The 19,323-nt window shown below is 46.4% G+C and overlaps 1 protein-coding gene across 1 annotated transcript in view; it reads right to left on the minus strand.

Moving 5' to 3' along the window:
* Nucleotides 1–9,765, minus strand: part of LOC146809856 (cytosolic phospholipase A2 gamma-like) — a 1,073,925-nt gene extending 1,064,160 nt beyond the window's left edge. Inside the window, exon 1 of the mRNA XM_085616718.1 lies at nt 9,655–9,765. Within this exon, the coding sequence (XP_085472844.1) occupies nt 9,655–9,735 (81 nt within the window). The 5' untranslated portion in view covers nt 9,736–9,765. The remainder of the gene's footprint in view (nt 1–9,654) is intronic.
* Between the last annotated feature and the right edge of the window lie 9,558 nt (nt 9,766–19,323).

The following is a 19,323-nucleotide window of genomic DNA, read 5'->3' on the forward strand; positions in this document are numbered from 1 at the left end:
TTTCTTATCTTGGTTCTTTATATAAAAAAAGGAGCACGTTCAATATGTACAGTGGGATCGAGGGATCCAGTAAGAGTCTCAATGTCTTTGAGGGAATAGGGTAGCGGAACAGTCTTTGTACCAGCCAGGTACGGAAGGGCTCTGCGCCAGACCTTGGATGCTGGTCTCGGAGCGGTTTAGACGTGGAGAGCCGCGACGGCGTCAGCAGGGCTCGGGTGGTAGTTCCGCTTGGGTCGAGCCGCGACGAGGTCAGCTGGGCTCTGATGGTCTGTTGCAACAAGGTCGGGCCGCGACGGCGTCAGCAGGGCCCCAAAGGTTCGTGAAGGTCTTGTAAGCACGATGGAGCCGCGACGTCATCAGCAGGGCTCAGTAGGTAGGTTCAGGAAGAGTCTTTCTCCGTAGGGTCAGCCGCGATCCGATCAGCAGGGCTCTTGACTCCGGGATACAACTGTCATCTTGTTGTCGGGTCGCCCCAGATATAGGTCTTGAGCCCTTTGATGTCCGGACCCTTGCGCCCAGGAGGGCGGAGAGGCCGGGTAGGGCGCGGCCAGACGCCCAGCAGGAGAGGCGCCAGGCCCCAGAGAGCTGTGGGGCGATCGCACCTAGGTGTGGAAGGACGGTTGGGGGTCCCATCGAAACTGCCCTCCGCCGGGGGTGGGAAGGGCTCACGTGGTATCCCCTGGGCCAGGGGTTGGCGCCTCGATGTCGGGCCTCGCTGGGACCGAGGCCGGGTAGAGCAGGGTCACGGAGGTGGTCACGTGGAGTGACGTGTAATTCAAGATGGAGGAGCCCCGAGGTGCATGGGACCTCGTGCGGCTGAGCGAGGGGGAACAGGACCATGCCATGAGGCCGGCTCCAACACTCTCACTGACAGAATCTCTCTCTCACTGAATGACTGACTCTCTCTCAGTGACTGACACACTCACTCGCACTGACAGACTCACTCTCACTAACTGACTGACTAACTCACTCTCACTGACTGATTCACTCTCTCACTCTCACTGACTGACTCTCTCACTCTCACTGACTGACTCTCTCACTGACTCTCCCTCTCTCACTGACTCTCACTCTCTAACTGACTGACTGACTCTCACTGACTCACTCACTAGCTGACAGACTCTCACTGGCAGACTCTCCCACTCTCTCTCACTGACTGACTGACTCACTCTCACTGACTGAAAGACTCACTCTCACTGACTGAGACTCACTCTCCCTCACTGACTGACTCACTCTCACTGACTGACTCACTATCACTGACTTACTCACTCTCACTGTCAGACTCTCACTGACTCTCTCACTCTCTCTCACTGACTGACTCACTCACTCTCACTGACTGACTCACTCACTCTCAATAACAGACTCTCACTGACTGACTCACTCTCACTGACAGACTCTCTCACTGACTCACTCTCCCACTCTCTCACTGACTGACTCACTCACTCACTCTCACTGACAGACTCTCACTGACTGAATCACTCTCACTGACAGATTCTCACTGACTGACAGACTCTCACTGACAGAATCTCTCTCTCACTGAATGACTGACTCACTCTCACTGACTGACACACTCACTCGCACTGGCAGACTCACTCTCACTAACTGACTGACTAACTCTCACTCACTGACTGGCTCACTCTCACTGACTCACTCTCACTGACTCACTCACTCTCACTGACAGACTCTCACTGACTGACTCACTCTCACTGACACTCTCACTGACACTCTCACTGACTGACTCACTCTCACTGACAGACTCTCACTGACAGACTCTCCCACTCTCTCTCACTAACTCACTCTCACTGACAGACTCTCACTGACTGACTCTCCAACTCTCTCTCACTGACTGACTCTCTCACTGACTGACTCACTCTGACTGACTCACTCTCACTGACAGACTCTCTCTGACAGACTCTCACTGACTCACTGTCACTGACTCACTCTCACTGACAGGCTCTCCCTGACATACTCTCACTGACAGACTCTCACTCTCACTGACTGACTCACACTCTCTCACTGACTGACTCTCGCACTCTCTCTCACTGACTGACTTACTCACTCTCACTGACTGAGTCACTCACTCTCACTGACTGACTGACTCACTTTCACTGACTCACTCTCTCACTCTCACTGACAGACTCTCACTGACAGACTCACCCACTCTCTCTCACTGACTGACTGACTCACTCTCAATGACTGACTGACTAACTCACTCTCACTGACAGACTCTCACTGACAGACTCTCTCACTCTCTCACTGATTCTCCCACTCTCTCTCACTGACTTACTCACTCACTCTCACTGACTGAGTGGCTCTCTCTCACTGATTGAATCTCTCTTACTGACTGACTCTCTCTCACTGACTCTCTCACTGACTCTCTCTCACTGGCTCTCTCTCACTGACTGACTTTCGCTAAAAGACTGATGCACTCTCGCTAAAAGACTGATGCACTCTCACTGACTGAATAACCCACTGACTCACTCTCTTTCACTCACTGACTAACTGACTCACTCTCTCACTCTCATCCACTGTCACTGACTGACTCTCACTCTCACTGACTGACTCTCTCACTCTCACTGACTGACTGACTCTCTCACTCTCACTGACTGATTCACTCTCTCACTCTCACTGACTGACTCTCTCACTCTCACTGACTGACTCTCTCACTGACTCTCCCTCTCTCACTGACTCTCACTCTCTAACTGACTGACTGACTCTCACTGACTGACTCACTCTCACTAACAGAATCTCACTGACTGACCGACTCTCACTGACAGACTCTCACTGACTCTCTCACTCTCTCTCACTGATTGTCTGACACTCTCACTGACTGACTGACTCACTCTCACTAACAGACTCTCACTGACTGACTCACTCTCACTGACACTCTCACTGACTGACTCACTCTCACTGACAGACTCTCACTGACTGACTCACTCTCCCGCTCTCTCTCACTGACTGACACTCCCACTCTCTCTCACTAACTCACTCTCACTGACAGACTCTCACTGACTGACTCTCCAACTCTCTTTCACTGACTGACTCTCTCACTGACTGACTCACTCTGACTGACTCACTCTCACTGACAGACTCTCACTGACAGACTCTCACTGACTCTCTCTCACTGACTCACTCTCACTGACAGGCTCTCCCTGACAGACTCTCACTGACAGGCTCTCACTCTCACTGACTGAGTCCCTCACTCTCACTGACTGACTCTCCTACTCTCTCTCACTGACTAACTCACTCTCCCTGACTGACTGACTCACTCTCACTGACTCACTCTCTCACTCACACTGACAGACTCTCACTGACAGACTCACCCAATCTCTCTCACTGACTGACTGACTGACTCACTCTCAATGACTGACTGACTAACTCACTCTCACTGACAGACTCTCACAGACCGACTCTCTCACCTTCTCACTGACTCTCCCACTCTCTCTCACTGACTGACTCACTCACTCTCACTGACTGATTGGCTCTCTCTCACTGATTGAATCTCTCTTACTGACTGACTCTCTCTCACTGACTCTCTCACTGACTCTCTCTCACTGGCTCTCTCTCACTGACTGACTTTCGCTAAAAGACTGATGCACTCTCGCTAAAAGACTGATGCACTCTCACTGACTGAATAACCCACTGACTCACTCTCTTTCACTCACTGACTAACTGACTCACTCTCTCACTCTCATCCACTGTCACTGACTGACTCTCACTCTCACTGACTGACTCTCTCTCTCACTCTCACTGACTGACTGACTCTCTCACTCTCACTGACTGAGTCACTCTCTAACTCTCACTGACTCACTCTCTCACTCTCACTGACTCACTCTCACTCTCTCACTGACTCTCCCTCTCTTACTGACTCTCACTCTCTAACTGACTGACTGACTCTCACTCTCTCACTGACTGACTGACTCTCTCACTCTCACTAACTGACTAACGGACTCTCTCACTCTCTCACTAACTGACTCTCTCTATCACTGACTGACTCTCTCACTCACTCTCACTCACTGACTGACTGACTGACCTGCACCATCCTGTTATTTATGCCCCCCCCTTAGCAAAACATGCATTGGCATAGCCAATAGGTCTCGCCTTTTGGACCTATAAGTGTTTAGCCAGGCAACAGTTGATGTTGTTGTACAAATGATATTGTGCTGCATAACTTAATTCTTATAAGGTCCCAAAGGCGAGACCTATTGGCTATGCCAATGCTTGTTCTTGTCCCTTCTCTGTTTAAAGTTTTCAATGCTAGAGATCTGTGAGCATTCACATGATGCTCACTTGCTACAAAGTCATCGTTTTGAGGGCAAGATCGTGTCTCTCCTTTGTAATTTCTACTTTCCTGATTCACTGTTTATTCTATCAATACCTTTGCGTACATATTAAGATAGTATTAAAGTGTCATGTTGTGACACACATGCCTGGTTTGACATTCACTTCTTTAATGCTATGGTAATCATTATATTGCACTGTACATTTGCTCTGCACCACTCCCCTTGGAAAAGGCCTTCGCTGCATGTACATTGCTAACCAAAGAGTCAGGGAGGATAGTGAAGCTAATTTTCTGCTTACATCTAGGACTTAGAACACTGATTCTAGAATTCCCAGTATTTTCACCATTCCATTGCTTGGTAGCTCCTGCATCAGCAGGTCCCAGAGACCAACCCCGACAACAACACGATTTAGGGAACGTTTCTGATGACATAGAGACTTTCATTATGTATGCCCCTGGGCCAAATTTAAAATATAGCAGTGAAACTTGTTTAATTTTCAAAATTAGTGTCACCTAAAAATTGCATAATTTTTGGACGTGCAAGACTTCTTCATGCAGAAAATGTTGCACTGAGATGCATTTCTACCAGTCTCCTGTTGGTGTCTCTCTAGACTTCTTTTCGCTAAGCGTGCACGTGTGAGAAAAATCATGTGGAGTACTGGGCAAACCAATTTTCAATCAAAAAGTGCATTTTTTATTGACTTTTGCAAAGTAAAATAGTAATTTATTGCCATTTGATTTTTCAGCCTGCTGTCCAGACCAGAGAGTCAGGGCGGGGCGGGTCTTAGTGAGAGCAGCAGCAGGAAGGAGGGTGGGCTGTATGTGCACTGTTCAAAGTGTGCATGTCCCTTTGGCTGTTCCTCTTGGGACGGCCAGCCAGACATGCGCACTTTGAAACCTCACAGCTCAGTAAGGGCAAGTGCAGGCCTTCAGAGCGCTGTGGAGCGCTGAGGAAGGCTGCTCCCTCCAATCAGGGTGCTGCTCGCATGCTAGTGAGAGCAGCACCCGGATTGGTCAAGAGAGATGCTGGGGCATGCACTGCAGTCCTGACGAGGTCTAGAGCAAGGAGGTCCGGTAGTGAGGTTAGTGTTTTTTAAATATTTAAATTGTATTTATGAGCACGTTTATTTTTATATATTGTTTTAAATTGTGCACATTCGACCACACCCACCCCCTGTAGATGCCAGCCGCCACTGGTATTGAACGGAACTTAAGTAAGTTATAGTCATAGGTTCTCACACAAAAGAGTGTGCATGGCGTGCAGGTAGTTCAGACACTGGCTCTTGCCAGCTACATTTATCTTCTCAATAGCTAACTGTTCTCCTTAACGAGTGTTGTGCAATTACGCATACCACACACACCAGCATTCTCGGTTTCACAAAGTCACACATGCAGATGACACATATTAATAGTCAGAGGCACTTTCTCTACATTAAAACTCGTGGGAATACTGGAATAACATCAAAGTGAACGTTTGGATTTCTCTCCCAAAATTAATTTTAAAAAAGACAGATGTACTAAGATAGGATTCGCAAAAAGTGGTCACGATTTGCTCACCACCTTTTTGGTATCTAATGGTATTTTGTGTGAACCTAACCACAAACAAATAGGACGTTATACAAAATAACGATTCACAACGGGTTGCAATTCAATCTACCTCATGAATATTCATGATGTAGATCAACAATTGCGAGCCACTGCGGTTTGCTGCCTTTACAGTGATGGTGGGGGCTTTCTGGCATCAGCAGACTATCGTGTCTGTGGTTGTTTTCACGCAATCACAAATGCAGCCCATTTTCCAATTTTTAAAATATTTCCTTTATGTTCAAATCACATCAGTCCCCAAATGAGAGAAAACGCCAACCTTGTTAATAACACAAGTCACAACAATCAAGGGCCTATCAGGCGTAAGCTATAGAAGGCGAGTGAGATCTAAGCAGGCACCACACATCCCAGGCCTTATTTAAAAATGTTAAGCACTGAAAAGGAAAAGAAATGCAAAAATCCCCGACAGACTCCGTGTGAATAGTACTCCTGCACCTCCTGCTTCTATTCCGAGTGAACTCTGTGTGACAGACGCTTGCATTTTGCCATCGAAGCACTACAAGTTGTCTTACTGATGCATGAGAAAACCTTTTCGGTATGACTTTCTGGAGCTCAATAAAAGTACTGATGTTATCTTTCCTCATGCCTGTCATTATATGTGGCTGAACAAGAGTCCCTTAAGTTCACCTCCTCCTTTGGTCCAGCTAATGATCTGAAAATAACAGTCTATGCCACAAGAATAGGTTCACTTTGTGAGCACCAACTTTCTGTTGTGTGGAGTTAACTTTTGTCTATTCACCCCTAACGCAGGATAGCACTCCTGGCCGGAAATGTCTCTGCCTTTGCTATTCTGTGTTAAGGTTACTGGTTGAAACTAGAAAAATTGCTTTTTTGCCAAAAAGCTTTTTTGCATTTTTGTGGCACATTGTTGATGATACATTTAGGGCCTGATTACGATGGTGGGGAGACTGCCATCGACAGGCTGCCGGTGGCGGTCTCCCTGCCATCGTAACCAACTTCACCGCCTGCCATATTATAATGGCTGGCGGATGTGTGGCGGTCGTAAAGACCGACCACAACGCATTCGACAGCCTTCTTAAGCCCGCTGGTGCAGCAGAGGGGCTCGTAGTCCCTGCAATGATAGAGGTGCCTACCTGGCACCGGGGTAGGGATTACGATGTCCCTTTCCACCTGTCTGTTCATGGCGGTTAACCCGCCATGAACAGGCAGGTTGAAAGGGACTTTGGGGCCCGTAACGGGCACCCCTCACCTTCTGACCACCAGACACGGGTCCTGGGGGGGCACCCATGGTGCCCCTGCCCCTCTACATATCCCTGCACCATGTGGCAGGTACGTAGTTCAGGGATATGTGTGGGGTCTCTGTTTTGTATTGTACCCGCTGCAATACAAAACATGGTCAATGCAACCGCCGTAGTGGTGGTCACATTATAATTACCCCTGTGAGACCGCCGCCTTGTAGGCAGGCGGTCCCAATCTCCAATACAATGGCGGACAGACTGAAGTCCGTCCACCATCGTAATCAGCCCATTAGTCTTGCTTGACATATTTTTCCCTGGTATGGGTAAACGTTTGAAAACTCCCCCAAACCAAATAGATCAAAGAGAGACAAAAGCTGTACCGCTAGGGGGCAGAGCTGGCTCGGACACCCCTTGTATTTGTGTGTATGAAAGAGCTCCTTCCAAGGCTCCTTTTGAAAACTGCTGGGCAGCTGTCACTCTTACATAAATGTTAAACACTTCTGTGAAAACATTTTGCTGCTTGCATCTAGTCACCCCAAACGTTTCATGTTGTTGCACGATTAAACACATGCATGATATTGCTGCTTCAAGTGAAGAGGTTTAGTGAACAGCGGCACGCATTAGCACGATAATACAGACATTGGCAAAGACAACAGGCCTGACTTTAATGTGAAAACACAGGCATGCACAAATGTTGCTTGCATGCATTAGCACTTTAAAGCCAGACAGATTGTTTTTGCCAGTGCTTGTATTGTTCTGTTACCGAGTAGAGATGTGCGTGGGATTACTTGGAACAGCAATAACCTGCAGAGAAGTGACAATGACAAAGATCCACTCCATGTGAGATGCCATGTGTCCGCATGATTGGTGACGCGAGTGCACGCATGCGTTGTTACAAACCAGCGGCAACCTGGCTCTTTTACTTTATGATATAACATAGTCAGTTTTAGAATACAGTGGGTGAATGGGCCAATGGAAACAAGAACTGGCAAAGCCAACAAGTCGGCATTTGCCTTTTAGAGTAAGACCTACTGGCCTTGCCAATGCTCGTTTTAATAGGGAAAGAAAGACTTGACAGTAAAATGAAATGCTGTAAGGTACTTTGTGACGACCGGTTTGACAGGTTCCCCCTTGACTTTGTTCATTTCCAATAAATCATATTTGCATTTTCGTTGTGTGCTGCATGCACACCATCTAGTTTGCTGGGTGTTGGTGATGACGTCCACATCTTACAACTGTAAAAATGTGACCATCTACAAGGAATGTATAGGTTTACAAGCTCGTTTGTGTTCTGGTTGCCCATCCCGAGGTTGTCCTATTAAACCGTCGATGCAATCCAGATGTGTCAATGCGGATTCATGAAACACAGCTATGTATCTCTGCCCTACCCGCGTTGCTTAGACTAGCTTTGCATGCGACATATGAGTGAATAGGCTGCGACTCTACAGGTCTTTAACGGACACTGGTGCGCCTAGCACGTGACTGACACTCCCCCTGTCCTACTGGGTTCTTGGAGGAACAGGCACATCTGGCATGTTACTGACCTTGAGCCAGGTATGTTTTTAACCTTATCGAGGCATACTGCCTTCTCAGACGCATGTCCATGTCCTTATTCGCTGTGCTAAAAGCCCCACCCATCGCCCTTTGTACAGAAAAGCCCAAGAGAAGCAAGGCGTGTGAGAGTCAACAGGAGCTGTCCCCCAGAGGCCTCCTCAGGCACAGTCTGTTCTCTTACAGAACTCAAACAGCAGGAAGAAAGGATAAAGTAACCAAGGAAGTGTATCTATGCCAGAAAATGCAGCTAGTCGCGTGATTTATAGAAATACTTTGCTAGTTTTTAAAGTAAATACAACTGACAGTTTAATTTATTTGGAAGTATCTGTTTTCCAGCGAGTCTCCATGTGCAGTCAGGCCAGCAACCCCCCCTTCCTCCTGTGTTTGAATGAATGGAGGGAGACAGAATCCTGATTGGTTGGGCTCACAACGTCATCACATATAGCGGCGAGGCTGCGCTTCCCGCCTCACATTACCTCCAATACACTAGGAAGTCCAGCACGGCTCTCCCATGAAACCGCAATAGAATCTACCAACGCCAAAACATAAAAGCAGTGCAGAATTTGTAGACATGGATGGCTATATTTGTCCCAAAACAGATAAGAAGCCAAGCATTTAAAAGCAACACCACTCACATTTCTTGCTTCATACCACAGTTTCACCTTGGAGAATATACTACGGTAATACTTAGCATGTATTTTTATACTAAGTCTGTATTGAGTAAGTAATTGAACTACCTGTCACTGGGGCAAGTTACAATAAGAGAATTCGTGACTTCTAAAAATGCTAGTTGTGTTTTCTAATTTTACTCGACTGGGCTTAAAATGCCCGTGGAATGAGAAAAAAAGCGGCACTATTTGGCAGTTTATTCCAGGATATTCTGCAGTAACACTCTGCATTGAAAATAAGTGCTAACTCTTTAAATATCTATTACAAATCATAAGAAAATAGGGGCACATTTTGAGCATTTAGTCTAACTCCAAACTGAAGTAACCCGTTTTTCCGTAATCAGTTTACCTGATCAGACTGCAGCCAAAGGAAGGCAAGAACAGGAAGGCAGCTGCTTGCCACCCAACGCATTTTCATCCTTGCGCACATCTTCCCTGTCCCGCGAATTCCCTATCCACCTGTGCTGCTGAGCAAGTTATAAATGATGTCTTGAAAAACAAGCCTAACTGCCTGCAAAAGAAGCGAACACAGGCCCAGCCCACATAAGAAAAATAAAAAGCTACGAGGCGAATCACTGAAACAAACAACATGCATCATTTTGGTGAACAGTGTTTGGCCTGCAGAGATGCCAGCCAGTCTAGAACATAACTGGAGGAGTGACATTTGCCACAGCACATACTCCATAGCTGTGTATAAACTGAATGGAACTGAGATTTGGCTCATATAAGGCCAGTCCAACATAAGTAACAATACATGTTATTTTTTTTTATGTAGGGTGTGCTTGCAGTCTCTGTTCCAAGGCTGAAATTGAAGTGCTCGTAACGTGTGATGTAGGACGCAAGACTAGTGCGGACATGTGTGGACCTCGTGCAGCAGGCCATAACAGATGACCTACGATCAGACCTTAGTCAGTTGCAGTGATTTTCAAAGTGAGGATTTCATGCTGGATGAAACTAAGTAAAACTTGAGGAATTCGCCTGAAATCGGTGCTACAGGGATTCTGAAACTGTGGTTTAACTATGCAGAAAGACACTATAACTTTTGTGATATGTCTTTCCCAGCAAAGATGATCAGGCAGACCCCAAAATGTTGCAGGATACCAAAACAGCATAGCCACCACGAAAGGTCACTGATGTGTGAAATTTCTTGGGTATGTACGTATTGTGGTACTTTCAACCCAAAACTTAAAAAATTTCTGTTGGAACGGAAAGTCCTTCTCGTGGTGATGGACTTGCGCCCCTGCCCTGAGTGCCCAGCTGCAATGTTTTCTGGATCCCTGGTGCTAATTTTAGTTGTCATTGTCAAACATGGATCATGCATGAGAGTCATGACATAGGCCTGTCTACCTAATTGTGGGCTTGTTGGACCGGGGAGTTGACCAAAGTGCTACTTTCAAAGAGGTAAAAAGTTACTTCCTTTGCTGGGAGCTAAGCAGCACGAGCGCAGTGGTGGCACCATACCATGTAAGAAGTGTGCAGGCCTTTTTAACTGTGTCACCGGAGTGAGGCCTACAGGCTCACTAATGTAAATTGTAAAGTCCCACTGATGTGTGCTTAACTCACACTTGGCCTACATAGAGTTAGTATTTAGTGCCATGTAGTGCCTGCATGTTGTATGCATGTGCTGTGTGTATGTGTGCTTGTGAATGGTACAATACATAGAAGATTCTGGGGTTCATTTTGGGGGACACAGGGCTAACTGGAGGAGCATGAGGAGATAGAAGACTCCCCCCAGAAGGATTTTGGAATTGATGCATTCCTATGAGCTGGATGGGACACACACCTGAGAAAGGAGATCCAGGCTCTCCAGTACACTTCAAAGAGTGCTCGTCAATTCATATAGAGGTAACTGGAAAGAGGCAGGTCACATCTCAGGGAGGAGATAGGGCTGAAAAGAGAATCATAAAGAGTAGGCCAGAGGCCCTGTGGTAATCTTTTGATACACATATCACTGTGGTTGACATCCAGGTGTGAGCTTCTAGTCACCCCTGTGGCCTGTGTTGTGGGGCTATTGGATATTAAGTCACTCTTGCTGAGGCAGACTGTTTTCTGGAGTAGGGGAAGGGCAGAGGAGAGCTCACTTTAAACAGATGCAGGCCCGCAACACAACTGTCAATGAATCACACCCTAAATGACATTTGGTGTCAGGAAATGGACTATAAGAAAAGTAGTAGGCCATCATCCATGTGGTGATTGCTCTGTATGCTATCTAAGAAAGACTACAAATACAGTGGACCTGAAAGAACATTTCAAGTGGACCTTAAAAAAACATAACAACTGTAACAGCTCACATGTTATATATATGATAACATGCCCATGTAAACTACACTACATTGGAATGACCTGCAGGAAAGTAAAAACTCTCATCTGTGAACACATAAGCAACATCAGATGCAAGAAGTTGACAATCAAAATGAGTAACCATTTTTTCACAATGGGCCATTGTGCAAATGATGTGGAGTGGGTCGTTCTTGAGAGCTTAGACTATGCCGGCACCAATGCGGAGAGGAATCTATTCCAAAAGGAATAAAGATGGATTTACCATCTGTGGACATTCAGCAACAGGTTTAACAACCAGATCCTTTGGAACCGAGTGACCAGATAGAGATTAGCTTTATGGAAGAGCCGGAAGTTCACAACACGGATTAAATTAATCAACCAAACACCAAAGACCAGAGAGGGGTTTCTGTCCGAGGAATAATAACTAATAAAACAAGACAGTGTCTACCAGCCAACAAAGCAAAGGACAGTCCCTGTAAGCAATCAGTGAGTCACATATTGCTGCGAAAACCTTGTATCAAGACCAACAAAGACATATGAATACCTGTATGGGAGGTTAGGAATACTAGCTGAAAGATAACAGAACACCTAAATGAAACTAACAAGTTAGCATTGATTAATAAAAATGAATAGTACCAGCATCAGCAAGTTCTACATATAAACGAAAATAACGATGGGACTCACCCGACAACACCATACATCAGCACCTGAGGAATTACAATGATTGCAATTGTGGCGAAGATACTTCTTCTCAAGATATTGACTATGCACTGAAAGAGTTCCTACTCACTCCATAGGCATGTCGACAAAGAACGAGGGTACCTAACACGAACTATTACAACACAAAATTAAAATGCCCTCAGATACTTCTTACTGCTCCATTGTCAAAGATGAGGTGCTTTTACGCCTCCTGTCCAAATAAGACAGGCTCTTATATATAAATAACTCCTTAATGGATATCCCCTTATTTAACTATTTAATAAGCATAATTTAAATATACGCTGACACAAATCATTTTACTATTACGGGTAGTAACCTGGACCAAGATGAAAGACTCAAGTCTAACATCAAGAGGATGATTTATATTTCTATACTACTGACCGAGGTCAACCTCAGCCACACTCCAGTTAAGAGGAGATGCCGGCGTCTGGGCCAGGTAACGTCCAGGACAAGAGGAACAATTGCATAATGGAGGTACCGCACAACACGTAAGTGAAGCCATTCGAAAGCAGTAGGCTAAGTACCCTCACCGTTATCGAGTGTTGGGTCATTCAGGGCGACCCCGCATTAAGCGATCGTCATTACGAGGCATTCATTTTTTCCCCTTTCTTCTTTCAAGGAGGGCGGTAGCCACGTCTTCCTCCTGCTCCTATGGGTCCTGAATAGGAAATAATGAAGGTCATTGAGAAAAGAAATGTTAGTGGTCAGTTTCACACCGCACCGCTCGCCCGATTATGATCCTTATGTTAGATTCGGATAGGAAAACTATGTATTAGAGATATGTTAAGGTTATCCATCTGATATCTGTGCATATGAATTGTAATCAAATGTCGTGTTATGTTTCTGCGTATAATTGTGTAAATATCGTTTATTTAAAAATGTTTTATTTTGTTTGCATATTTTAATAAATACGGCCGGGGGTTTTACGACCCCCGCCTCCAAAAGAAATTCCCTTCTCATGTCCATCATTAGAAATGTGGTATGCACAGGGGGGGAGGGGGAAATTCGGTAGTCCCAGACCATATCACACCGCACCGCTCGCCCGATTATTTCCTTACAACAGACGTTTCAGATAAAGCTCGTATTATCCAACATTGGCGACCCGAGTTACCTCACGAGTAGGCCAAACTACAAGCTTATAGACCAATCACATTTACTTAATAGCAAAAGAGATCCATACCAACCACTAGATAGCGATAAAAGCTAGAGCATGTGCTTATGAAACATCACAACTAGATATTGACTAATCGCTCTGATTAAATCAATGTAAGGAGTATAGAACCCTTCAACAGCTCTTCTCTGTTGAACAATTTTTCAGAGAGAGAACGTTCTAATACACACACCTTCGATCTAAATGGACATCGAAAAGAGCTCACTAGCAGGACAAGATCAGCAAATATGGAAACATACACAAGATACATTTTAGAGACAGCTTTTAATAAAAGCAAACTACATGGCTGGGAAGCTAAATAATACACTTATCGCAATTCCGCACAATAAATAACCGTCACAAATAGTGACTACAATAGAAATCAGCAGACAAGCACATACATGTATCAATGAATCTGCACACTTTAATGGGACTTGTGCCCCTTTATTATCCCTTCTTTCTCTTCCGTTTTTTAGATGGGAACATTCCTCTCTGTTACCGGACGCAAATAGCTATACCATATTGTGAAAGAACCTAGGGGACAGTACTCCACTTGTTCTTAACCACTAAGGGGACAACGTTCCACCTACCTAAATTAACATTAAGGGCTCCTCCTAAAAGAAAAGTTTAGTTTGAATGGTCCTGACAAAAGCCGCAGACCCTACATGGGCGCAGAGAGGCTGAAACACGTAGACCTAGACTTCACTATAGGATGCAATGGATATTTTGCATTTCCATTACACACATCCAGTCTTTCTTTTACCCTTACCCTTGCCAAACCTTTATTACATTTTGAACAATAGACAAGAGGTAATTTTAGAGCACTCCATTTGTTGTGGACCCACACGAAAAATCTCTTCGATTACAAGAGATCATCTCCTGGTTGGAGGAAAGAAGACCCAATGATGACACTATCAACTACTAGTACGTTAGTGGCAAAGCATATACCACAGACTGAAAGTAGTTGTTGAGGGTCCCACAGACCTTTTTCAAAGGGATTCTCTCAAATAAAGATCCTACTCACGCTTGATTTTTGCAGGTAAATGCTTGGGAGCCAAGTGGGATCTCTTTACCCTCAGCTCCTCCTTCCCTCCATTTGATATTTATGAGTAATCTTTTGATACACATATCACTATGGCTGACATTCAAGTCTGAACCTCTAGTCACCCATATGGCCTGTGTTCTGGGGCTATCAGATTTTAAGTCGCTACTGCTGTGGCAGACTGCTTTCTGGAGTAGGGGCAGGGCAGGGCAGAGGAAAGGGCACTTTAAAAGGATGTAGGCCCCCAACACAACTATCAATGACTCGCACTCTAAATGACATCTGGTGTCTGGAAATGGACTATGAGAAGAGTGACTTGAAGCCACCAAAAGTATCAGATTTCAAGCAGCCAGGTGGGCTGTGTGAAGCTCTGCAAGACATCTGCCTGTGACAACCGCTGGAGGCTAAGGCCTATCAGTCTCCCAGCTGGATGAGGGGACATCATCCAGGGACATCTAATACCACCTGCCCCTGGAGTCTGGAGCACCAGTGACTGTCTGCTTTCCAAGACCAGCAAGCCCTGTGGGGAAGAGGAGCGAGCTGGAGGGAGCGATGTGCAGTGGGGTATACTATCAAGTGGATCCCTGCAGCGAGGTGTGAGGAAACGGCTGCTACACCAAACAGGTCATTGTATGTTCAGGTTCAAGTAAGCAACCTCGTGTGAAAGAGGGGACCACCGTGAAGTTTCAGTGCTGATTGGGCCATCACTCTTGTACAGTGTGTAAGTCTGTGGCCCTGTATGCCAGAGGGTGTACCATGCCATTTGGGCTTTCTCATGTGTGCGCTGTGTAAGTCAATAAACCTGCATGCCTGTGGTGGCCTCTGTGAATTTTGCCATACCGATCTAGCTGTCGCCCATATGCGGTGTGTAAATCGGGGACCCCTTATGCCAGAGTGGGCATAATGAAAAGGGACCTGCTGCTGTGCTCTCCATCACCCAAATGAAGAGTAGGAGTTGTGACCCTATATTGAGCCAGCAGAGAAAGACACGGATTGAAGCCTGATGGATGCCAACTTCGTGAGGACAGGCCGATGATCGGAACCAGAAGCCACTGAAATCCCCCTCAACTTTGTAGGACTATCAATGGAAACTTACAATTGCATCAGAGGAGAGCCGAGGACACCCAGCCACTGCCGGGACCTGGCAGAGCTGCATGTGTGATAGTCACACAAGGCAGCCACTGCAGGTGGTGCACCTGCAAGAGCGACAATCTCAGAGACTCTAGGTGGAAAATCCATGGTTGTGTGGGTAAGACACAGCAAAGTGACAGAAGGCTTAGGGGGGAACTTGTCTGCCAATAAGCATTTCAGTGCAGGAGCATGTTTGACTTTTCTTACCGAGTTGGAGTGGGGCTCCTGAGACTCAGACTGCTAGTGGTGCCTAAAATGAATTTCACCTATAGTGTATGGACACTTATCACTATTGCGTGAAACAAGGAAGTGGGACTCACTAGACTACGAATAAAACACATGAGGCCTGACCTCCGGGGACTGTGTGTATTGTTTGTGCATGTTGTATTTCACTTTTCTAGTCCTGAATAAATACTCCTTTTGTCATAAAAGAGTATTTGACCAGACAATCGTTCATTGCTGCTATTGAAAGTATTATAAGTTGCAAGTCTGCGTTCATCCCTCTGTATCTTACAACCACCTCCCGCAAAAAACCTTCAACTGCTCGACCAGCACTACCACTGAAAGTCAAGTGCTGAAGGGGTACTAGGTCCAGTGGCTCAGGATCCATAGCAGGTCTCATCCCCCTTTGTTGGGTGCAGTAGCTCTAGGGTTTTGACAAATACTGGCAGCGGTGGGATGCCTAAGGTTTAGGAACCTTGGATACAGGTGTGGAATTGTCCAAATCCAATTCATGCCAGTAGTGCAAATAATCAATTTTTATGCACGAAGTCAGCCCACATAGACAACAGAGAACACACGATGGGGAGTAGACATGAGCATCATGTTCATAAATACGATTAAGGATTTACTTAGGGACAGAGGGTGGGTGGTTCCCAGTAGTGAGAACAGAAGGGTCCTTACTTATTTCATTAGGGACCAGTTTGACACTGGGTAAAGGGGATGAGGCTGTAGTTGACTCTGGGGAGAGAACCATGTTAGCAACCCTGGAGGAGAGCACTCTGGATTCAGGCCCTAGGATCCAGTTAGGACAGATCTATACAAAATATACACAGAGTGAGTCCTCTAACGCATTTCCCAGAGTTTCACCAAGATGCTCACCACCTTCAGATTCTAGAATGCCCCAGATGTGTACACCACATCGAATATCTGTGGTACCACTGTCACCAATGCCAGGAGTAAATCCTTTGGGTGGGTTGATTCTAGCCTAGACCCTGAGCTTGCTGTTGTGGAATTCTGCAACTCCCCATTCTGCAGAGAATGCAGAGTTACTGATAAACTCTGCATTCCCCAATGGAGCAGAATTTTTGGAGCGCTCATCACATCATTTTGTGTGCCGAGTAGGGACCGCGACTAGACAGTTGTTAAGAAAGGTGGCCTATGATGATGAGAGTTCTTGGATCTGTCATTTACATTTTGGATTATCCCACAGGACAGTATGTCTAAAGAAGGGTAAAGGGATAGCCCACTTCAGCCATTGCTTTGTTGGAAAAGTCCTTCACATTTCCAATCAGGCCACTCTATGGGCCATTGGGCAGTCTATCTGAGTGTCACTCAGGTAGACTGTGGGATAGCGTAGGATAGGTTGATCATTGATGGAAGAGGAGTGGCGCAGTGGCCAGGGTGCCTGACTCCAGACCACGGGGGCTCACAGTTCGATCCCCGGCGCCAGTGGCAGGTTAGCCCAGCACCATGGGACTCTGGGCAATAGCTCGCTTAATCGTCCCGACTGCCACCAATGCCTTGACACCCTAGGGTAATTGTTTGCGCTTTCAAAATACTGGATTTCATGTTATTGACAGTCAAAGGAGTCTACCTGGGAGAGTCTGTCACAGTCCCACACATAGGTCAGTAGAGCAGCATCAGTGGCATTCAGTGATAAGCAGAAACTGTCACACTTTCCGGCACAGAGTGCCTACTGGCCTGAACTTCATCGTCATCTCATGTGATGGAACGCTAGTTGTCGCTGTGTCCCTTCTGCAAACACAAATGTTGTTTGCAGTGCCTGCTAGTAAAACCTGTGGCATTTTCTCAGATTCTGCAATTCTGGGAAGTCACAACAAGACACAGGCCAGGCTCTGTCGTCACTGAACATTTGTTTACAGCCTCCCTCCTTCAGCCAACTGGCAATAACTGGCTTTTAATATTGATTAAACATTCTGCTGCTGGCAATGCTCGTGTGGCACCTTCCTCTTTTACCCCATCACGTGGTGTTCTCCCAACCCAAGCCAAAAACCAAGTGGTTTTCGTTGCCTTTTGATTCTTCCATAATCCGGTGCCAAATATTTGTCATATTGCCAGAGACGTAACTGTTGTAACTACCCTCTCAGGTGAAAGAAACGTTCTAACGGGGCAAAAATGGCACAATAAAAAAAGGTTAACATTAAATGTGTTACTGACATACTACAAACCCTACTCCCCAAGGTCCCTGCTGGGGAGTCCACTGCAACCTGCCTGTACCACCTATTGTCCCTGCCAGCACTGTCAATGACAGTACCAATACACCTAGAAACATTCAGACTATTCAGGCTACCTAAAGCTGTAGGAATGGCATGGAAAAAAGGCATTATTAATTTTTAATGTAAATTGACTTATTAAATGTTGTTGTGCTCATCTCAAAAATAGGCAGGCTGTGTCACCATGTGCTGGACTGTGATTTAAGGCAGTGCTGAGAAGCAAGTGCAGTTGCTGTCGCTCTGCTGAGGGGTCTCCACAAAAGGCAGACCCTCAAGTTGGACAGTCCACGCAGGAAGGAAGCTCTTTGAAACAAGAGCCAAGGCTGGCCAAGCAGTCCATCCTCAAGTGGACCAAGTGTGCCCAATCAATCAGAGAACACTGCTGGCTAAACCGGCCCCAAGTAGGCTGGCTTGCACGGGTATGTCAGCTTTGCATGACTGCTTCTGTCTAGGAAGCAAGGGTCAGAGGAAGGGACCATCAGATAGGGTGGATGGCAGCCACAGACTCAGGCACCTTGGGCCTCAGGGCGGGTCAGCCCTACAATCACACCACCTGGGAAAAAGACTAGAGGACCTTGGGGGTCCGTCACACCTTTTCCCTAATAATCCAGAGGAAGGCCAACTTTCTTTGTTGTAACCCATGCACACTAAGTGAAAGGGCCTTATTGGAGAAAACACATCGGATCTCATGGAGCCCTGGCTGGAGCTGAAGAGTCAAATGTGCTGTCATCAGGACATCCAAGTCAGACCAGCCATTACGATTGCAGTAGAGTGCTGGTCCTACCCCTTGAGCAAGTGGATGTCAGCTTTGCGTCCCTGCCTGCTCTCCAGGAAGGAAGGCTTGGAGGACAGAGCTGTAAACCAACTGCAGATTTAGGCACCTTGGGCCCCACCAGGGCCCAGGTGGCCCCCGGATGAGAATTACTGGACAACAAGAGGAACCCAGGGACTCAGTCTCTACTAATCCTTGCACACTGAATGAAAGAGGGGGTCGTCCGAGAAAACAAACTCAAACTCATGGAGTCTCATCTGAATTGAAGACTCAAATGAGTCCTGATTTGGACTTCCAGGGCAGCCCGGCCATCTGAATGCACCATGGAAACTCTTTATGCCACATCCAGATGGCCGGTTTTCCAAGTGACCAGATGTTCTGACTCAAAGGATGTCTAACTGGTTGGCCCATGACTTCTAAGAAAGGATTTTGCTCACCCCTGGAGGGCACAGGGACTCTAAGGCCCT

This window comes from Triturus cristatus, chromosome 7, assembly GCF_964204655.1.
Source record: "Triturus cristatus chromosome 7, aTriCri1.1, whole genome shotgun sequence".
NCBI lineage: Eukaryota > Metazoa > Chordata > Amphibia > Caudata > Salamandridae > Triturus > Triturus cristatus.